General features: G+C 39.2%; 1 protein-coding gene across 1 annotated transcript in view; it reads left to right on the top strand.

Moving 5' to 3' along the window:
• The window catches only part of LOC103815655 (dynein axonemal heavy chain 5-like), a 148,880-nt gene extending 134,371 nt beyond the window's left edge, over window positions 1-14,509 (top strand). Inside the window, exons 74-76 of the mRNA XM_030238620.2 lie at window positions 7,757-7,965; window positions 12,735-12,956; window positions 14,291-14,509. Coding sequence (XP_030094480.2) covers window positions 7,757-7,965; window positions 12,735-12,956; window positions 14,291-14,509 — 650 coding nt within the window. The remainder of the gene's footprint in view (window positions 1-7,756; window positions 7,966-12,734; window positions 12,957-14,290) is intronic.
• Window positions 14,510-17,012: the final 2,503 nt, after the last annotated feature.

The raw sequence follows: 17,012 nt of genomic DNA, 5'->3' as shown, positions 1-17,012 counted from the left end.
TGGCATTACTGTAATCTGTCTTACTGGTGTTCTGACAATGCCTCTCATGAGGGAGCATTATTTTTTAATTTGTATTTTTATTACATAAGGATCAAAAGGGATTTCTTTTCCCCTATCATTTGTATGATACACTAAGACAACCAGACATGCTTCAGAAACCTCATGCCTCTAATCTGAATCTAGGAAAGATGTGCCCAAGGCTAATAATCTTTCATATCCTGTAATAGCATACATAAAGATCAGGCTGGTAGAAACAATTGTCCCCTCTTCCTGAGCTGAAAGTTCTCTTTTATATGTGTATAGAGTCCCTTTTCAAGTACATAAAAGGAATATTTTCCATCCCAGAAAGTGTTAATCTTTCCTTGATTGTGACAGATATATTTAAATTCTCAATATGTATAATATTTTGCAGAAGGGTGAATGAGTAACATAATTTATTTGCACTTCACATTCGGTTCCACAGTGGGCGCAGTCCTCTGCCAGATGTTTAATCAAGTTAATGCTGTAACTTTCATGCAATTCTCTAAAACATCATTTCTTACAGACAGGAAAGTTAAATATTGTGAAAAATTGCTCTGAAAACAAAATTGGATGTATAGTTAACAATAACAGTTAATGTCTTCTGGCATGTTCATGCTATACCAAGTGCATGTGGTAGACTGTTAATTAGGGGATGGAAAGAACATTTAGGAACTCTATCTCAGCAAAAGGGAAAACCCCAAACTGTCTCATACTAGATTCTCTCCCAAAACGAGTCAAGTGCAATCTCAGGTCATCTGAGGTGCTTCATTTTCTTTACAATGAGGTAAACTGATGTGCCTGCTCAAACAGGTCATGTAATTTTTGACATCTGCCCTGCTCATGTATCTGGCTCTGGCTTCACGAACCTGTTAAGGCCCAGCACCCACTTTAAGCAGACCTAAAATCTCAAATAAATTTGGTGTTTAAGAATATAGTGTGTCTTTAGGTTGTGAAAGGAAGTCTGAATATCTGATTCTGCAGTTTGGATGTGAATGGATGGGCCTTGTTATTTTGATGTTGTCCGCCAAGGTAATGTAAAGCCCTCCTCAGGGGATTGTGAGGTAATTTGAGGTAATATAAAGCCCTCCTCAGGGAGAGCCCACGTGCAGCTGAACATGAGGGATTGAGAAGGAATTTGTAGACACAGTTTTGTCCTTCTGTCCAGAGGGCAGATTAAGCAGTTCAGCTTTTGGGAGGAGTGAGAATGCTCAGCATGTGTCCAAATGTTTGTTGGCAAATATGCCCCAGAAGCTTGCTTCTCCACCAATAAACTTTGCTGCCCAGAGGGACACTTTTTCTGGATCAAATTGAAGTAATTAGATTGTAGCTGCACTTTGTACCCTCACTTATGTCCCAACCATTACTTCTGCTTTAATTACTTATTGATTGCCCAGAGTTTATTTCACAGTTGGCATAATATAGAGCTTCACCATAAATCAGAACACGGCAGTGATGGTTGTCCTCTTGAGTGCCCTAAATAGAAGCCATGTTCCGAGCAGAGAAATCTTTTCAGAGACAAGGAGAAGACATGGGGTTTGTACCAAAAATGCCACGTCTTCATGGGTTATGAGCAGCAGATCTTGAGTCCCTGTCAGAAGATGACAATTCTTTGTAGGGCAATATCCAAGCTGTAGAGTTCCTGTGTACTTACCTCCTGCCTCTGGCACAGAATACTAATCCCCCACTCTTTATTGTAAAGTGGATACTTCAAAACCCCTCTCTTACTAGTGAAGATAGTGTCTCCAAATGTAATAAAATCTAATGACCTATCCAGTTATGCCTAGCTTTTTAGAGTTTGTTTGAGTTTGGCTGAATGTGGCCTGTCTGTGAGATTTTATGTCTTTATTTCTCCATGCTCTGAATAAGAGTGGTAAGCATTTTGATGTCTTCTCTTGATGAAGAAAGTGAGAAGGGAGATTCTGTGTGGGAGTGTTTTCCATGAATGAAGTGGAGCATACTTGTAGTAGCACTGAAAGTGGGTATTGAATCCTTGGCAATGGAAATAACCACAGCTTTTAGTTTGATTTTAATCCTTATTCTTTTTGACCCAGTTAACATTGTGTTTAAGGGCTTCTTGTGAAAAAAAAAGCCAAAACTTAACTCATTACTTGGGTCTAGATTCTACTTTGGTCATAAAACTGCATCCTCTTGGTTCTGATTTCTGGTACCTTACAGCTTTGTGTTTTCAAACTAATCCTTGGGAATTGCCCAAATCACCTACTACATGAACAAGTGAAGAACATCTGAGAAACTTTGGATTTTTTTATCTGTTCATGGCATATATGTGCCCCATGATCACAGAACTCCCACTGTTATTTGTACAGTATTTACAGAGTTAGGAGAGAGAAGTCCTTTCCTCATAACACATTTCCTCAAAATACAGCAGTTCTATGGCAATGTAGTTCTACACATGTTATAGGAGTCATGTAGGATTTTTATGTCATCTACACAAGCTCATTAGTGAAGTCCACAATAAAGATTCACTGCTTATTGGTTTCTCTGGGTCTGGATTGAAGGCACTTCAGACTGTAGCTCATGTTTGGACTCAGGTGTTTATTATTTCTTATCAGTGAAACAGTCTCACAACCATGAATTCGGCAGCCTTTCATTAGAAGGCACAACCTATCTCTTGTTACAAGCTCTTTTAAGACTAAACTATCCAATTAAGAACTGACACTTAGATTATTTTCCTTTTTAACCCAATAACTGATCCCAAAGAGCCCTCAATGTGGACTTTTCTGCCCAATTACAAAACACCACCCAAACCCGTGAAGAAGAAACCCAGGACAACACCCTGTGCCCTCCATCTTTCTTCCATTCACAACATACTAAAAATCTCAAAACCTAAATTTCTCACCAAGTGATACATCTATATTAATCTCTATTATCTATTTCACACTTTTATGGATTCTAGTCTATATTGAAGTCTAGGAAACTTTCTCGATGAATGAGGGTCAAAGTCAGTGTTCTCCTGGGGGTCAGGAGACCCCAGAGCAGACAGAGAAATATTCCTGGTGTCCTGGGTTTCCACAACTACTTCTTTCCAACTCAGAACAGCATGAAGTTGAAAGTACCATTTGTATCATGATGCCAAAAGGAATTTCTATTCTCTATATGTAGCACCTTATAAGAGGGATATAAATGAAGTCCAAAAGAGTCAAAAGAGGTAGCTGGTAATTTATTTTACCCTACATGGTGAAAAAGTGAGGCTTGGGAAACTAGTCTTGCCGTAGTGTACAGGAAAGGTAATTTCCCATGAAAGGAAGAAGTATGGACTCATTCCCCATGTCGAGCTAAGTTCTATTTTGACTCGTAATGGTATAAGACTGCTAACACTAACACAGTTTTAGTTTGCCTTGCTGACAATGGTAATAGAATTTTGAACTGAAAGATCTCGGGCTCTTATATTACTAAGTTATACTCTGTGTGTTTGTGTGTGTGTGTGTGTCTTGTAGGGATTCATCGCTTTTGGATGAGGATTTTGTTTGAAAATAATTAAGAGCACTCAGTAAAGACATTAATGGAATGTAACAATGGGGAGTTCATTTGAGGTACAAAGGGGATGAGTCTAGTATGTCTTGTGGTGTAGTTACTCTTGGCTCAGCAGCTCTCATCCATTATTTAATTCTCATCCTGATAAGAATGCCAGAATGCCTCCTGTTGTCTTTCACAGTGTGGCACATCATTTCTGAACTTCTTAATAGGTGTTACATATGCTTGCCATGATGCTGGCCAGGACAACTGTTTAGAAACACACACTGCACATTAAGGACAAACTGCAGAATAGAGTTTATCTGCCTGTTGTATTGCTCTAGCTCAGGGGAGTGATTTGTATTACTTTTTTGTAGAGGTATGTGTGGATTTTCATCTTCAAATTACTACTTAAACTTAAACTTTAAAGAGAAAACAGAGCAGGGGCAAAGGTTAGATGCTGCTGGAGAGAATACCAGTCTACAAATAAAACACTGAGAGAGTGTTGTGCATTGCAGGTCTTGGCTGCCTGTTTTACCCTTCCTGTTCTAGAGTTGGAACAAAAGAAAGGGACAGACTTTTGAGGGGCTTTAGGATTAAAACTGCATGGTGGGGTTAAATGAGCTTCTGAGAACTTCCTGGGAATTACCTCCAAATGCTTAAGTGACCAAGTACTGAAAGTGAAGAAAGAGGAAAATACTCAAAGAGCTGCCTGAAGCAAAGAAGTCGACTTCTATCAGTGCAGCAGAGGTGGTCACAGAGCTGGCAGAACCATACTAAATCTTGCAAAAAAAAATAGTTTTAGGTATTGCAAAACATACGTTAGCTTTTATACCTTGTGCCGTTTGGTGGAAAAATTAAAAAAGCTTTGGAGAAAACACAGGCAAGTGTAAGCTGTTGCCATAAGGCAGAAAGAGAGGAGAACTTGGGAAGTTATAAACGAGTTGGCATTTTCTTTGCAACACGTTCAGCAAAGAAGAGGGAACTGAAGCTTGGTGGTGGAAGTAAGGTGTGACTGCTTCAAGACCAAAGCAGTTCTTTGGGAGGTAAACTTGGGTGGGGATTAAAGGCTGAAAAGGTCAGCTTCTGGGGCTGGGAACTGGGGCAGTCAATAATGGATTGATGCTTTCCCTGAGCTTTTTTCTCTATGTACTCTTCAGGCTAGCTTAACAGATGCAGTGTCTAGCAAGTATTGTCCTCCAGGGCTAGTCTCCAATTTTATTCTAATGATATCAGCCACTGGCAAATTGTACTTGATGGAAAAGTAGCTTTTTCTCATTTCGTTTTTATCCTACATAATTATTCTTGTTATTTTTGATTTACATCTGTGCCTGTGGGAAGGGAATCAGTCAGTGGACCAAGGCTTTTTTTGGTTCATGCTGGAATTTAAGATCTTTCCTTTGTTCCTAACTTTAGCTACTCATTTAAATGAGCTATGTAAGTTTCCTAGTCCAGATAGACACTTTCATAAATGTGAAATTTGAAACAGATCCAAATTTTACAAATCCCACAGTTTTCAGATTCAATTTGTGGGAGGTATGAAAGTGAAAAGGGTCAACTCCAAGAAATAATATAAGCTCCTCATGTAGCCTATTCAAAGCATTATATCTATTGAATGAATCACCCTAAAACCAGATCACTTTAAAAAACCAACCTATTTACTTTAATCATCAATAAAAACTAGTTATCCTCAGAACTTAGAAGTCTTATTTGGGCTATTCACCACTCAGCAAGAGGACAGATTTAGATGCAGTTTAGAAGGGAGATGGTATGAATGTAGGGCAATCAAAAAGAGGAATCCTACTTTCCAAACTGTGAATACTGTCCAAAAAGTGGGGTATATTAGTTTTAAAGTATGGAAATGTCTTCTTTTCTTTAACTGACCTGACCCTTCATCAGTCATTTTTGGATGGCCTTTATTCCATTCAAGAAGGGGAACACCATGGAGTAACCCCCAAAATAACCAAGTTATAAACAGTTGGCATGTCTGATTCATAGAACATTCGAGCCTGTCATGTTAGGTTCATCGGACGTTCAGTCTCTTCATATAGTACCATGCTCTGGGGTTCTCAGAAATTGAATATGAGAAGCCTATGTCATTGTACTGTTCATTCAATTTATCAAAGATAGTTTTTCAAACACCTTTATCACTTTTGTCCAGAAGGATGGCATGATTTTTCTCCTATGGTACTGATTTTATTTCTGACAATTATTTTATTTTGTTAATTAATTTTATTTTTATCAGACTATTTTGGCTGCAGGAATGCATCCCAACACCCACAGATGCCATTTAGTGCTGAAATTTAAGCACTGGATGCCTACTGCCAGAGATGACACCCACTCACTGGGAATATTTATGCAGATACACGGGCACGGCCTGAGCTGTGAACATACCTCATCCTCAAGAACACTCTGGCTTACATTCTCAACAGCTGCTCTGAGTCATAGCAGGCAGACATCCCAAGGGATTTCACAATGCTTCAGGGCAGAGACTGGTTGTATCTCCCTATTTGAAAAGCTCCAGCCTGCCCAGAAGAATTGAGAAAGAGAGGAGAAAGTTGAATGTATCAGCCTGAAAACAAGGAATAACCAGAGATGAAAGAGTTCCTTCTATCTCAGTTCAATGGCCGTGATCCCCAGGGCTAAACCAGGATGCTCCTCACTTGTTTTGTGCTCTCAGTACAGTTGCTGTGAAGTTGAAACCAACATGCATTTGCAAGACTTTTCCCCCACCTTTTTCTGTCTCTAAAAGGTGAATAAAGTGTATGGTTTAATACTACGTTTTTCTAAGCAAAGTGGAGAAGACATGGAGTGGCTTCTTTCTTAAATGTTGGTTTTCTTAGAATGTTGGTATATATTAGAGAAGATTAATAACCAAAGAGAAGGCTTATTATTTATGTTATAAAAGTCTCTCAGCTACCCCAGAGTGTGATACTGTGCCTGATTACAAAGCAATTGCAGAAAATGGAGGAGAGGTGGTATTTTTCAATATTTACAGTTTGGTAAAAGTTAATGGTTTTCTCAAATAATTTGTTGCACAAAAAGAGGTGCATATAAATGGAAACAGATCACCCATTATCTGCTAGAAGAAATCGAGGCCTATTTGCCATTTATGTATTTTAGACTGCACTAAATTTGCACACACTGATATAAGGACTGTTTATGTTGTAATGCTCTGGTCTTCAAAATTAAGCTGGTGTTAGGTTTCTGGATACTCTTTTTTTCCCCCTCAACTGAAGCCCTGTCAACCTCAGTGGAAGGAAAGGATTTTAAATGCTTTCTTTTTACAGGCCACCTTTCCTCATGGGTATGTTTGCATGGACCATTGCAGATTTTCTTCGCAGTCACCCAGACCACTTCCCTTTCCTTTACATGTTCTCTGGTGGAAGCCACTTAATTCTGTTTGGTATCTCATGTTGTCCTTGTGGGAATTACAGCAGCTGTGTGTGTGATGATACATTGAACTTTGGTTTTATATGAATATTTAATCAAAGTTGGGGTACCAGACCAGTTTCTGTGAGAGAATAATAGAACCAGTTTCTGGAACAGAGAAGTCATCCTGAGGTATGGCTGTGTTCCAGATCTCTATTGAGAGTACACGAGGTGTAGGAACTTCTAGCACATGGAAGGGTGAGTGTCACTGAAAAATCACTGTCTTGGTAAACACCAACATTTTAGTGGAGAGAACAGCACTATGCATGGAATACGTGAGTATGCACTACAAAAAAAAAAAAAAAAATCCTGCCTTTAGCTTAATTCTACCTCCTGCTTTCCCATTGAGAATCTTGATAATGGAAATGTACAAAGTTATCATTAGTAATAGTGAATTTCATGAATGTAATCACTGCCAGTACATGCTTAGGATATAGATGAGTTACACAGTGTATCTCTATCATTGATCATGCATGTAGGATCCATTAAAATTTATAAAACAGTTTTCAATGATTAATCACATTCTAGACACACTGTGAATATAATGAATATAAATAATGTGTATGAGGGAGAAGAAGTTGTTTAAGAAACATATCTTTGTTTCTGATCAAATCAACAGAAGAAATATCATTTATCTTATCGCCTTTAGCTTTGAATCAAGTCTTATAATTTTGAACAAATTAACTGCAAACTGATAAGACTGCAGCGCTACAGGTGTGCAATTAAGGCACAACAAAAGAGGGTTTATTAGACTTTGAATGTCATTTGGAAGTTTTAATTGCCTTTGCAAGCTAGGGGAAAGTTCATTCTGAATATTTTACTTATCTTCCAGGAACCATAATTATGTCAGAAGAATTGCAAGATGCTTTAGATAATATTTACGATGCTAGGATTCCAAAACTGTGGTTTAGGATTTCCTGGGAGTCAACTACTTTAGGATTTTGGTTTACTGAGCTTCTTGAGCGAAACCAGCAGTTCAGCAGCTGGCTGCAGGATGGCCGTCCAAACCAGTTCTGGATGACAGGATTCTTTAACCCACAGGTAAGAGTGCCACGTTGACCTTCATAACTTCTGAGTAACAGTTAAATTAGACCTTGGGAGAACTTCAAGTTGACTTAATACTGACTATGTGAAGTATAATCTATATTAATTTTTAGCATAAATATAGAATAAAACATCTTTGGTATCTACTGAAGAAATTTTGTGCTAGAACAAAATTATGCTCCTGAAATAGTGAAATACATCTTTTGGCTGTTTAATTATAGTGAGGAAATTGGGTAAGTACATGCTTTCACATTTCAACTTAATCTTCATTTTTTTTACCTCTTCTGCTACAGTAATCTTTTTATTTTTTTTATTTATTGCATTAAAATCTCTCTGAGTACAAAACAAGATAAGTTCCAGAACTTTGACATAGGAAGAAGAGATTTGGACTTGGTTCTCTATCCTTGCAAATCTGTTCCTTGAAATGGAAGGTTTGTTATTCATACCACCCCAGAATTGTGCCAGACAGGGTCTGCAGAGACATATAAAAATACAGCCTCTCATCTGCACCATCTAAAATAAAAATCTGGCATGAAATGAAACACACAAAAGGGAACAGCTGAGAGCAGAGTTAAAAAGAAGTAAAGTATACATACCTAGATGATGTGTAGTTTCTTTGCGGAGCTATCCACATTCATTAAAGCTTTTTATGATTCACAGATGTTTGTGGGAAGTGTGAGTTGTGGTAATGAGTCATTGTGAGAGTATCCAGCCAACAGGTTTCTATGAAGCCTTAGGAAAGAGCTATTTTAAAGATCTATTTCAATCTCTCTACTTGTTAGCAATGCAAAAGCTAGCTTAAACAGCTGTCTAGAATAGAGAAAACAGTGGCAAATATTCTCTAGGACTGCTGCTGGGAAATATCCATCTATGATCCAACCTGTGTGTGTCAGCTGTCTGCTGGTACAACTTTGTAGCATGGAAGGGTTCTCACAGAACCCCTGAGCAAAGAGTTCCCAAGTAGGAGGGAGAGGAGTAGGAGCTCTAATAAAATGATTATGCTTCCACACTTGGTTTGCTTACGACACGCTGATAGCAGCAATCTAAAATATTTCTAAGTAACTTTTGCAATGATCAGGCTGGATGCAACCCTAACAGCCTTTTGGCTTTGTTGGTGTTTGCTTTTGCACTACAGATGAGCAAAAGCTGATAGAAATTTTGTACTGGACATTTCCGCTGGCTTTTTTGTGCTCTGGGGTTGTGTCGGTTCTGAAATTTTGCCAGCCCAAATTTGGCAGCCTACATTTTTTTGGATCAAAATAGCTGGATTTCTGAAAGGAGCTGCCAAATAATCAGTGTAAAATGTCCCCAAACAAATTGTGATTTAATAGACCATAGTAAATGAGAAAGCCTCTAGAAATACAAAAATTACACACTTCATAACCCCTAGTTCTTAAAGTCCCTAAATACATTGTGTGCAGAGATTAAAAAATTTATTTGTGCTGACAATCACAAGCTTAAGGATCAGATGGTTATTGTAGTCACCATTTTCTGTAACCTAGGCTGTGGGAGTGGCTCATTCTAAAAGCAATTCACCTGAGGAAAGACTAATTTCCTATTTAATTAACTATTATTTTGTTAATTGTCATACTGCTGTGTTTAAAATCAGTCTTTCACGTGTTCAGAAAATTTATTTTTGTCTTCTCAAACAAGCAGAGGTGATAAGGTGTTAGTGCTGCAGTTCTAATGGCTTGTTTGTAATACCTGAGAAGTTGTCAGAAAAATCCTTTCATTTGTGAGATGAAATGCAGCTCCTAAGTCATTTGCCTATTTGCATATATCTCGCTGTTAGCTTCACAGTCAATGGATAAATGCCACGGATAACACAAGGCAATAAAATAGATTTACAGCACTGGGAAAACGAGGCATTCTGGCAATAAAAAATAATATAGGACCAGACTCTGCCTTCTCTTGGACTGTTTATACACTAGGATAAATTCAGTTATTTCACAGAAGTTAATCTTTATTTTTAGTGATACAAATGAAGGCTGGCTCAGACTTCTGTGTAAAAGAAACCTGATTCCCCGTGTGTGTCTGCACTGGGCTAATATAACTAGGGTGAAAAGTGCAAGAAATGCCATTAATTTTCTTCCCTCCTGGAAGTTAATCTGAGGTTACTGGGGTTTTTTTCATCAAAAACTTGACATTAGGCATTTCTCATTTCTACCTCCCAATTTCCTCTTAGTGGCTGACACTGTTTTATAGTTTCCTTGTTTGCATCTCTGTATCCAGTTCCTGTCACTTGTCCTATATATAGATTTTCAGCACTGTGAGGCAAAGCTGTCCTTCTGGTCATGTAGTACTCAGCATAATGACACCTCAATCTACTTCTGTGACCCTTAGATGCCAAAGTAATGTGAGTACTAATCAGAATATGAAGTAGAATGCCTCCATTCCTCAGTGTCCACTTAGTTCTAGCAAACCTGCCATAATCTGCTCAGTATTTGCAGAGTGACAAACAAGGAGCCTCCAAAGTAAGGTAAAGGAGAGAATATAATTCTAAGAGCAATAAACTTAACTGACTTTCATGGTTTTTTGTCATAGTTTCCATGTGTGTCTGCTTTCCTTCACTAGAAGGTTTGGAGTTAGTTCACATGACTTGTTAAAAGGCAAAGGGTTAAAGCTTTCGCAGGCTTCAGTGAGCCGGACTGGGAGAAATTCAGGAAAAGGCAAACACACACATACAGGAAAAATGCCAACACCCTAACCAACCAACACCCAACCAAAACAAAACAAAAAAAAAAAAAAAAAAAAAAGGAAAGGATTACCAGAAACGGAAACAAATGTCATGGCAACTGGTGCCATGACATGTCCCTGACATGTCATTTTCAATGGCATCATGACATGCCATTATGTCCCTGATGGAGGATTTTGGGATGAGCCAGAGCCTCATCTGTACAGTGGCACTTCAAGCCACTTGATTCTATCTTGCTCTTTGTTGTGCCACTCACCCACTCTGGAACACCCAGCTGGGCCTCCAGCTCACAGCTACAGTCTTCAAATGCTGTCTAGGATTCATTCAAATGAGCAGATAAGCATGAAAAGTCCCACTGCAGAAAGTGTATAGGTCCTGCCATCTCTAGGAATAATCTGCTATCTAAACCTTATCCCTGAAGACAACTCACAGCTTGGAGCTTACTTTTATTCCAGTGTTTCCATGGTGCCTTTGAACTGATTCCCTTAATACAGTCATGGCTCTGTCCTCTTCAGGCTCTTCTTTCTTTAATATTTCAGTTTCTCTGGGATCCAGCAGCCCTCTGGGGCCTTACGGCAGTGAACACTTCATGTATTTTAAACTATTGGTTCTAACATGTTTCTACAGATTAAAATTCCACAAATTACTGCAACAATTCTGCTTCCATTTAATGGCATTTCTGATAGAAGAACTTGGCCTTTAATCCTGTCTCCCTCAGCTATACACTGGAGGTCTCTACTACTTCAAACGCAATTATCGCTATCTGTGCTATCACAAAGTCTCTTTAAAATGCTTGTCCTGGGGTCTCTGGTATTATATTAATGAGGAGCAACCAGTGTGAGGTAACAGAAACATCTGGGTTCCTGAAAGTCATCTCATGTTCACATCACTTGAAGGGTATTCCAAGGCTACCGAGTGCTTGGAGCACTCCAGTCCTATCAGCCGGACTGGCCCCTGCATTCAGTAGACAATTTGCTGATTTTCCCACATCTGACTTCTTTCCATTCATTTGGCCCTAATGGTAGCTTAACAGAGCATCCTGCTCTGTGAATATTGAAGAAAAAAACTTAATTCCCTCCTTCCCATTCTGATTTCTTCCTTGCTCACCAATTCCCGCCTTTGTGTGTTCCTCATGTGGCTCTCTATCCCCCCATCTCTGTCTCCAGATGCTTTAGTTCCCTGCTCTGAAATATGCCAAGAAACTTACTCTTTCCTAGGTGTCCTTTTCATTGCTCTTGCATATTCCATTTTGTGTTTTATTTGTTCACCTCCTCACTACACAAACAGGTTTCCACAAGGTAAAATAATGTGTACATCTACAGCATGACCACTGGAACAGCAAAGGAGTCTGCCCTCCCATCTCTAACTGTGCTTTCCCATGGACAGCTGTATCGGGGAAGCTAACCAGCATGTTCAGCCTGGCTTGTCTTTTGATAGCTTATACCAATGTCATGAGATTGTAGCTCTCCAGAACTGAGAGTTAGTTTTATTCTGTGCTGCTGGAGTGCTCTGGGTTTATCTTGCTGTTGTCTAAAACACTGTGTTATTGTAGTATATAAAGACTTCACTGAGGAAAGTGTCAGATCCATTTAGTATTTAATGGTATGATTCCTGCTGGTACTTCCTTTGTGTTCTGTAAATGCTTATTTGTTGACTGAAAAGCATTTCTTACAATGTTAGTGTAAGAAAAGATGAATAATAAAGCCAGTGTTAGAGAAATCAGAAATCACCTGTGTTTGGAATCTCTCAAAACACATTAATCTGGCAGCCTTATATACCTCTCTCCATCTGGCTGGTTGTAAAAAAAGGCATGAGAGGTGAATTATACAGACACTTCTGATATGTTAAGCCAACTTGGGGGATGCTTAGCACCCACATGTGCACACCAATCATGCGTGGATGCATGGTACTGGATTTGCACTACTGAATTTATTTTATATGCACATGAAATTCTTTGTGATATTTAATATAGCTGGTGTCACTTACATAAGAAAAACAAAAAGTTGTAAATGGTTTAAATTCAAGGCTTTTAAAAAAATCCTCTGTGTCATATTCCTGCGTGTCTCTTTAGGGATTCCTAACAGCCATGAGGCAAGAGACAACTCGCATGAATTTAGCCAAAGGCTGGGAGCTGGACAGTGTTGTTTTATACAGTGAAGTGACCAAGATGATGAAAGAAGATGTTGTTGGCCCTCCTCCTGCTGACCTCGGTGGGGTTTACATACACGGCCTGTTCCTCGAAGGGGCCGGCTGGGACCGCAGGAACAGCAAGCTGATTGAGTCAGCACCCAAGGTAAGGATTGGGTCAGTGTAGCAGGCTGGGGCATATTGCATGTGCTCTGGGAAAACCAGGAAGAATGCTGAGTGCCTGCAGCAGTGGTTTCACAGCAGGTTTTAAGAGGGTAACCAACGCTAGTGGTGCTGGGAAGAGGACAGAGTCTTTACCTGCCAGAAGTGAACAAAAAGACTTTTGTCAGAAAATGAATTTAGGATGCATAGCACTAGAGCAGACCAGATGCTGGGCTTCTTGGCTTCAGGGGCCCTAGCAGCACAGTTATGTTTGAATAAAATAGTGCACCCCATAGGCAGTCTTCTTTTGACTGACCAAGGGGGACTTTATCAAAGCTTCCAAAGCCCTGGGCTAGGTTTGATATGGAGGTCATTGTTTGGTTGACTAGAAATCCCCAGTGTTTGTGTTTTAATATGAGGCAGAGTATTAGTTCTGGGTTTATGCTCAGTTATCCATGCATTGAGTTACATTTTACTGATGTGACTAAGCAGATTAAAAATCTGGCTATGGAGTAATGATTAGATACTGTAGTCACGGTCCAGGGAAAGTTGTCATTGTTTGCACTGGTACTTTTTCCAAGCCAGTGCTAACTGTCCTGGAACTGGAATTGAGGTAATTCCTGTCCATAGGTAAAACACTTCTGTGTCTGACAGAGAGAAAATTTTCCAAACAAAACCTTGCCAGCTGTAACTTCTGTTGCCTGGTTTGTCAAAAGACCCCTTCAAACATGGAGTTTACTCAAGTGCTCTGGAGTGTTCAGCCAGGCTCCATGCTGCTCTTGGATCGGGGTCTGTTTTATCCCCTGACAATGAATACTTTATCTTGGTGAAAGACCTGAGGTGATCTAGTCTGGGTAAACACCCAAGAAGCACCTTGGATGTTAGAAGCTCCACTGTCAGCAGTGCAGAGGTAACAAGGAGGGTTGCAGCTTGGTTTTTGTAGCTCTAGTCCTGACATTCAGGAAAAAGGAGGTGGAGAAAGAATGGGAAACACCAGTGAAAGGGGCAAAGGAAAGGAAAAAAGGCAATGGTAGCTGTCCCTCCTAGAACCACCCTGACATTTTTCCCTCTACCTCCCCAGAATGCAGGGTTCCATGTTTCTACTTTTCTGCTCTCCTTTCCTTCCAACAGGCTTCCTAATGGCTGTTGTCCCTGAGTTACCATGGGCTTCAAGTTAGTGTCAACATAGTAGTGAGTGTAGGACTTGTAATCTCACGTGTACTCTGCTGAGGTGCTTTTGCTGAAGGCCATCACTGAATCTAGTTGTGGTGTTCAGAATTCAGATGCTCTGTCCTGCTTCTGTAATGCTGAGCCCTGTGTATCTTTTGACCTTCTTAGGTGCTGTTCACGAGCCTCCCCGTGGTCCACGTGTACGCGGTCAGCACGACAGCACCGAGCGACGCGAGGAAGCAGCACGGAAATGTGTACTGCTGCCCTGTCTACAGAAAGCCTCGGAGAACAGACCTGACCTACATCTTCTCCTTGTATCTGAGAACAGTGCAGAATCCTGATCACTGGACTTTGAGGGGCGTTGCACTGCTCTGCAGTTCGAAGTAAGGGCGGGCAGCTATGGAAGAAAGAGCCATCAAGCAGGATTAAGCTGCAGCCAGTATTGCACTGTTATTGTCAAAGCGGCGGCTACCTTCTCGCAGCGGGGTGGGAATTGTCAGGTGATACATAGAGGTTATGTTAGTTGCACATAAATTACTCTGTTCACAGCAAAAATACTGCATTTATTTACCCTGGGAATATCAGAGCGAAAACACCTGCAGGTATAAATTTGGCAACTCTTATAAAGCAAGAGAGAATATAATCAACTAACTTGCTCACAATGGAAGCACCACATTAAAAAGTGCTTATGATAGTGGCAACTGCTCTGACATCTTATGGTGGTTATTTTGTAGATGTTATTTTTCTTTTTAATACAATAATTTTTCATAATATAATACAATTATTTTAAATTCAACTTTGTAGTCAAAATCTCATCATCTATAGTGTTTTTAAAGCTGTAATGACAAGATAATTAAATGCATGGTAAAGTTTTATGTTTATCTGCATATATTTCAATATACAGTTCCTTTGATTTTGCCTTTCTAAACTTGCTGGGTGGTCTTACTAATGGCTGCAACCATTTTCTTGAACAGTCACTTTTTAATGAAAACAATCATAGAAACAGAAGTGTTTGTCTTTGCACAAGTACCTTTTGCACCTATTAACTCATTTCTAAACCTATATCCACTTGTAAGGAAGGTGTGTACACCCCTCATTATTAGCAGGAAGAAAGGTTTTCAAGTTTTTGCAGAGTAAACACATCTGAAAACCCTTTTTCCTCTATTAGTACTCATTCTGTTTGCATTAGTGCCTGAATCCTGCAAACTCAAACTTCTTAACTGCTTTTTGTTCTGTATTTTGCATCAGTTGTGTTTAAAAAAAGAAGGTGACAAGCAGTCCATACTTCACCTGGAATGGTTGAAGTTCTTTTTTGTTAACCATGACTGCTGTCTACCCTGCAATTGAAAGATGATTGATAATTCTTTTAATAGAGTCAGAAAATGTGTTTGGCTTCTTTCACTAGCACAAATTCAAAGCAAAAGAAATTGTTGTTGGATGTTATGAAAGAAGGACTTACAGTCAGGACTTTGTTAATATTTTTTTTCTCCTTGTAAACACTTTTAATTTTTGTATAGCAAGTGTCTAAGTAAGTAGTTCATCCCTTTGCATAGCCAGTTTTACTCTGCAGTTAGCAACTGTGAGGCTCATTCCATGAGGAAGTTTGATATTCACACTCACACCCACAACAAAGTAGAGAGTGCCAGCTTTCTTCTTGGAAAACAGAGCAGACAGGGACAGGGTCCCTGTTTTCCATTTAGCTAGGAGCAACAGCGCCGGCAAGATTATCTTTTCAAGTGAAACCAACTGTTCCAAAAAAATACACCAGACCTCCCTGCAGTGCAGCTGTACATCAACCAATTTCATTAAGAATTTTTTTTCTGAGAAGGCTGAAGGATTTGACTTCATGATCATTGATCTTGGAAATTATGAAAAAGATGGGGAGACTTCAGGCAGCAAAGGTCTGTGCTGTTCCACAGAAACTGAGGTTGCAAACCATAATGCTTTCCTCCTCCCCTACCTTTATGAGGGGATATGGAATAATTTAACTTTGATCTCTTGGTACATGTAAAAGTCAGGTCAGTAACAGTGACAGTAATTTAAAATAAAAGATGTACATTGAAATACTTTGCACACCTGAAGAACTCACTACTTGCTATGAAACAAATCATGCTCTGACCAATTGAAGCTAGAAGTAAACATTAAAAAATAGATATCTGATAGATGTTATATCTGGTGCAACATGATATGCTCCATGGAAACAGCATCACTTTTTTGTCAAGCAAAATGAGAAAATTAAATGCTATATGAAGAAAATCTATAGGCAACGATGTTCTATCACTTAGTGTTCTGCTGTATAAAAATACAAAGAAATAGCTTATTTGAACACCAAAATTTTAATTTCAATAACTAAACCCTGTTTATCAGTTTAGAAAAATGTCAAATCTTGCAGAACAGAATGCAGGCCATATGACTGAAGAACCAGAAAAATCATGCAGTATTTCACTGAAGATAGCTAAGAGTTTTATACAGAACTGAAGAACATAAATTGACTTTGCTCCAAAAAATAAAGAACACCAAACAAAACCTTCAGTATATCCTACAAGCAAATGCTCTTTCCTTTTTGCATGTGATTTTAGTGGGGTGGAGATGAACAATTTCCTACCGGCAGAAATGTGTTCCTTTCCCCATCTCCTTCTCTTGCTCTATCCTGCCCTTCCACTCAGTGCAGTTGCTGCTCCCAATCTGACAATATTAATTTGATTTGAAATGTCCCTGATACAGTAAAACATTGACCTTCCCCAACCAGTCTTCCCTAGTTACTATTGCTAAAGCTGTTTCACTTCAAGTAGGATGTACACCAATCTAAATGAAAGAACTGGCAGGCAGAATACTTGAAATCAAACTAATTATATTTGAATGATAGATTAACAATTAGCTGGAAGTCTTC

Source organism: Serinus canaria, chromosome 2, assembly GCF_022539315.1.
Source record: "Serinus canaria isolate serCan28SL12 chromosome 2, serCan2020, whole genome shotgun sequence".
Taxonomy (NCBI): Eukaryota; Metazoa; Chordata; class Aves; order Passeriformes; family Fringillidae; genus Serinus; species Serinus canaria.
Note: the sequence above shows the minus strand (reverse complement) of the source record. Positions and strands in the feature narration are given on the sequence as shown.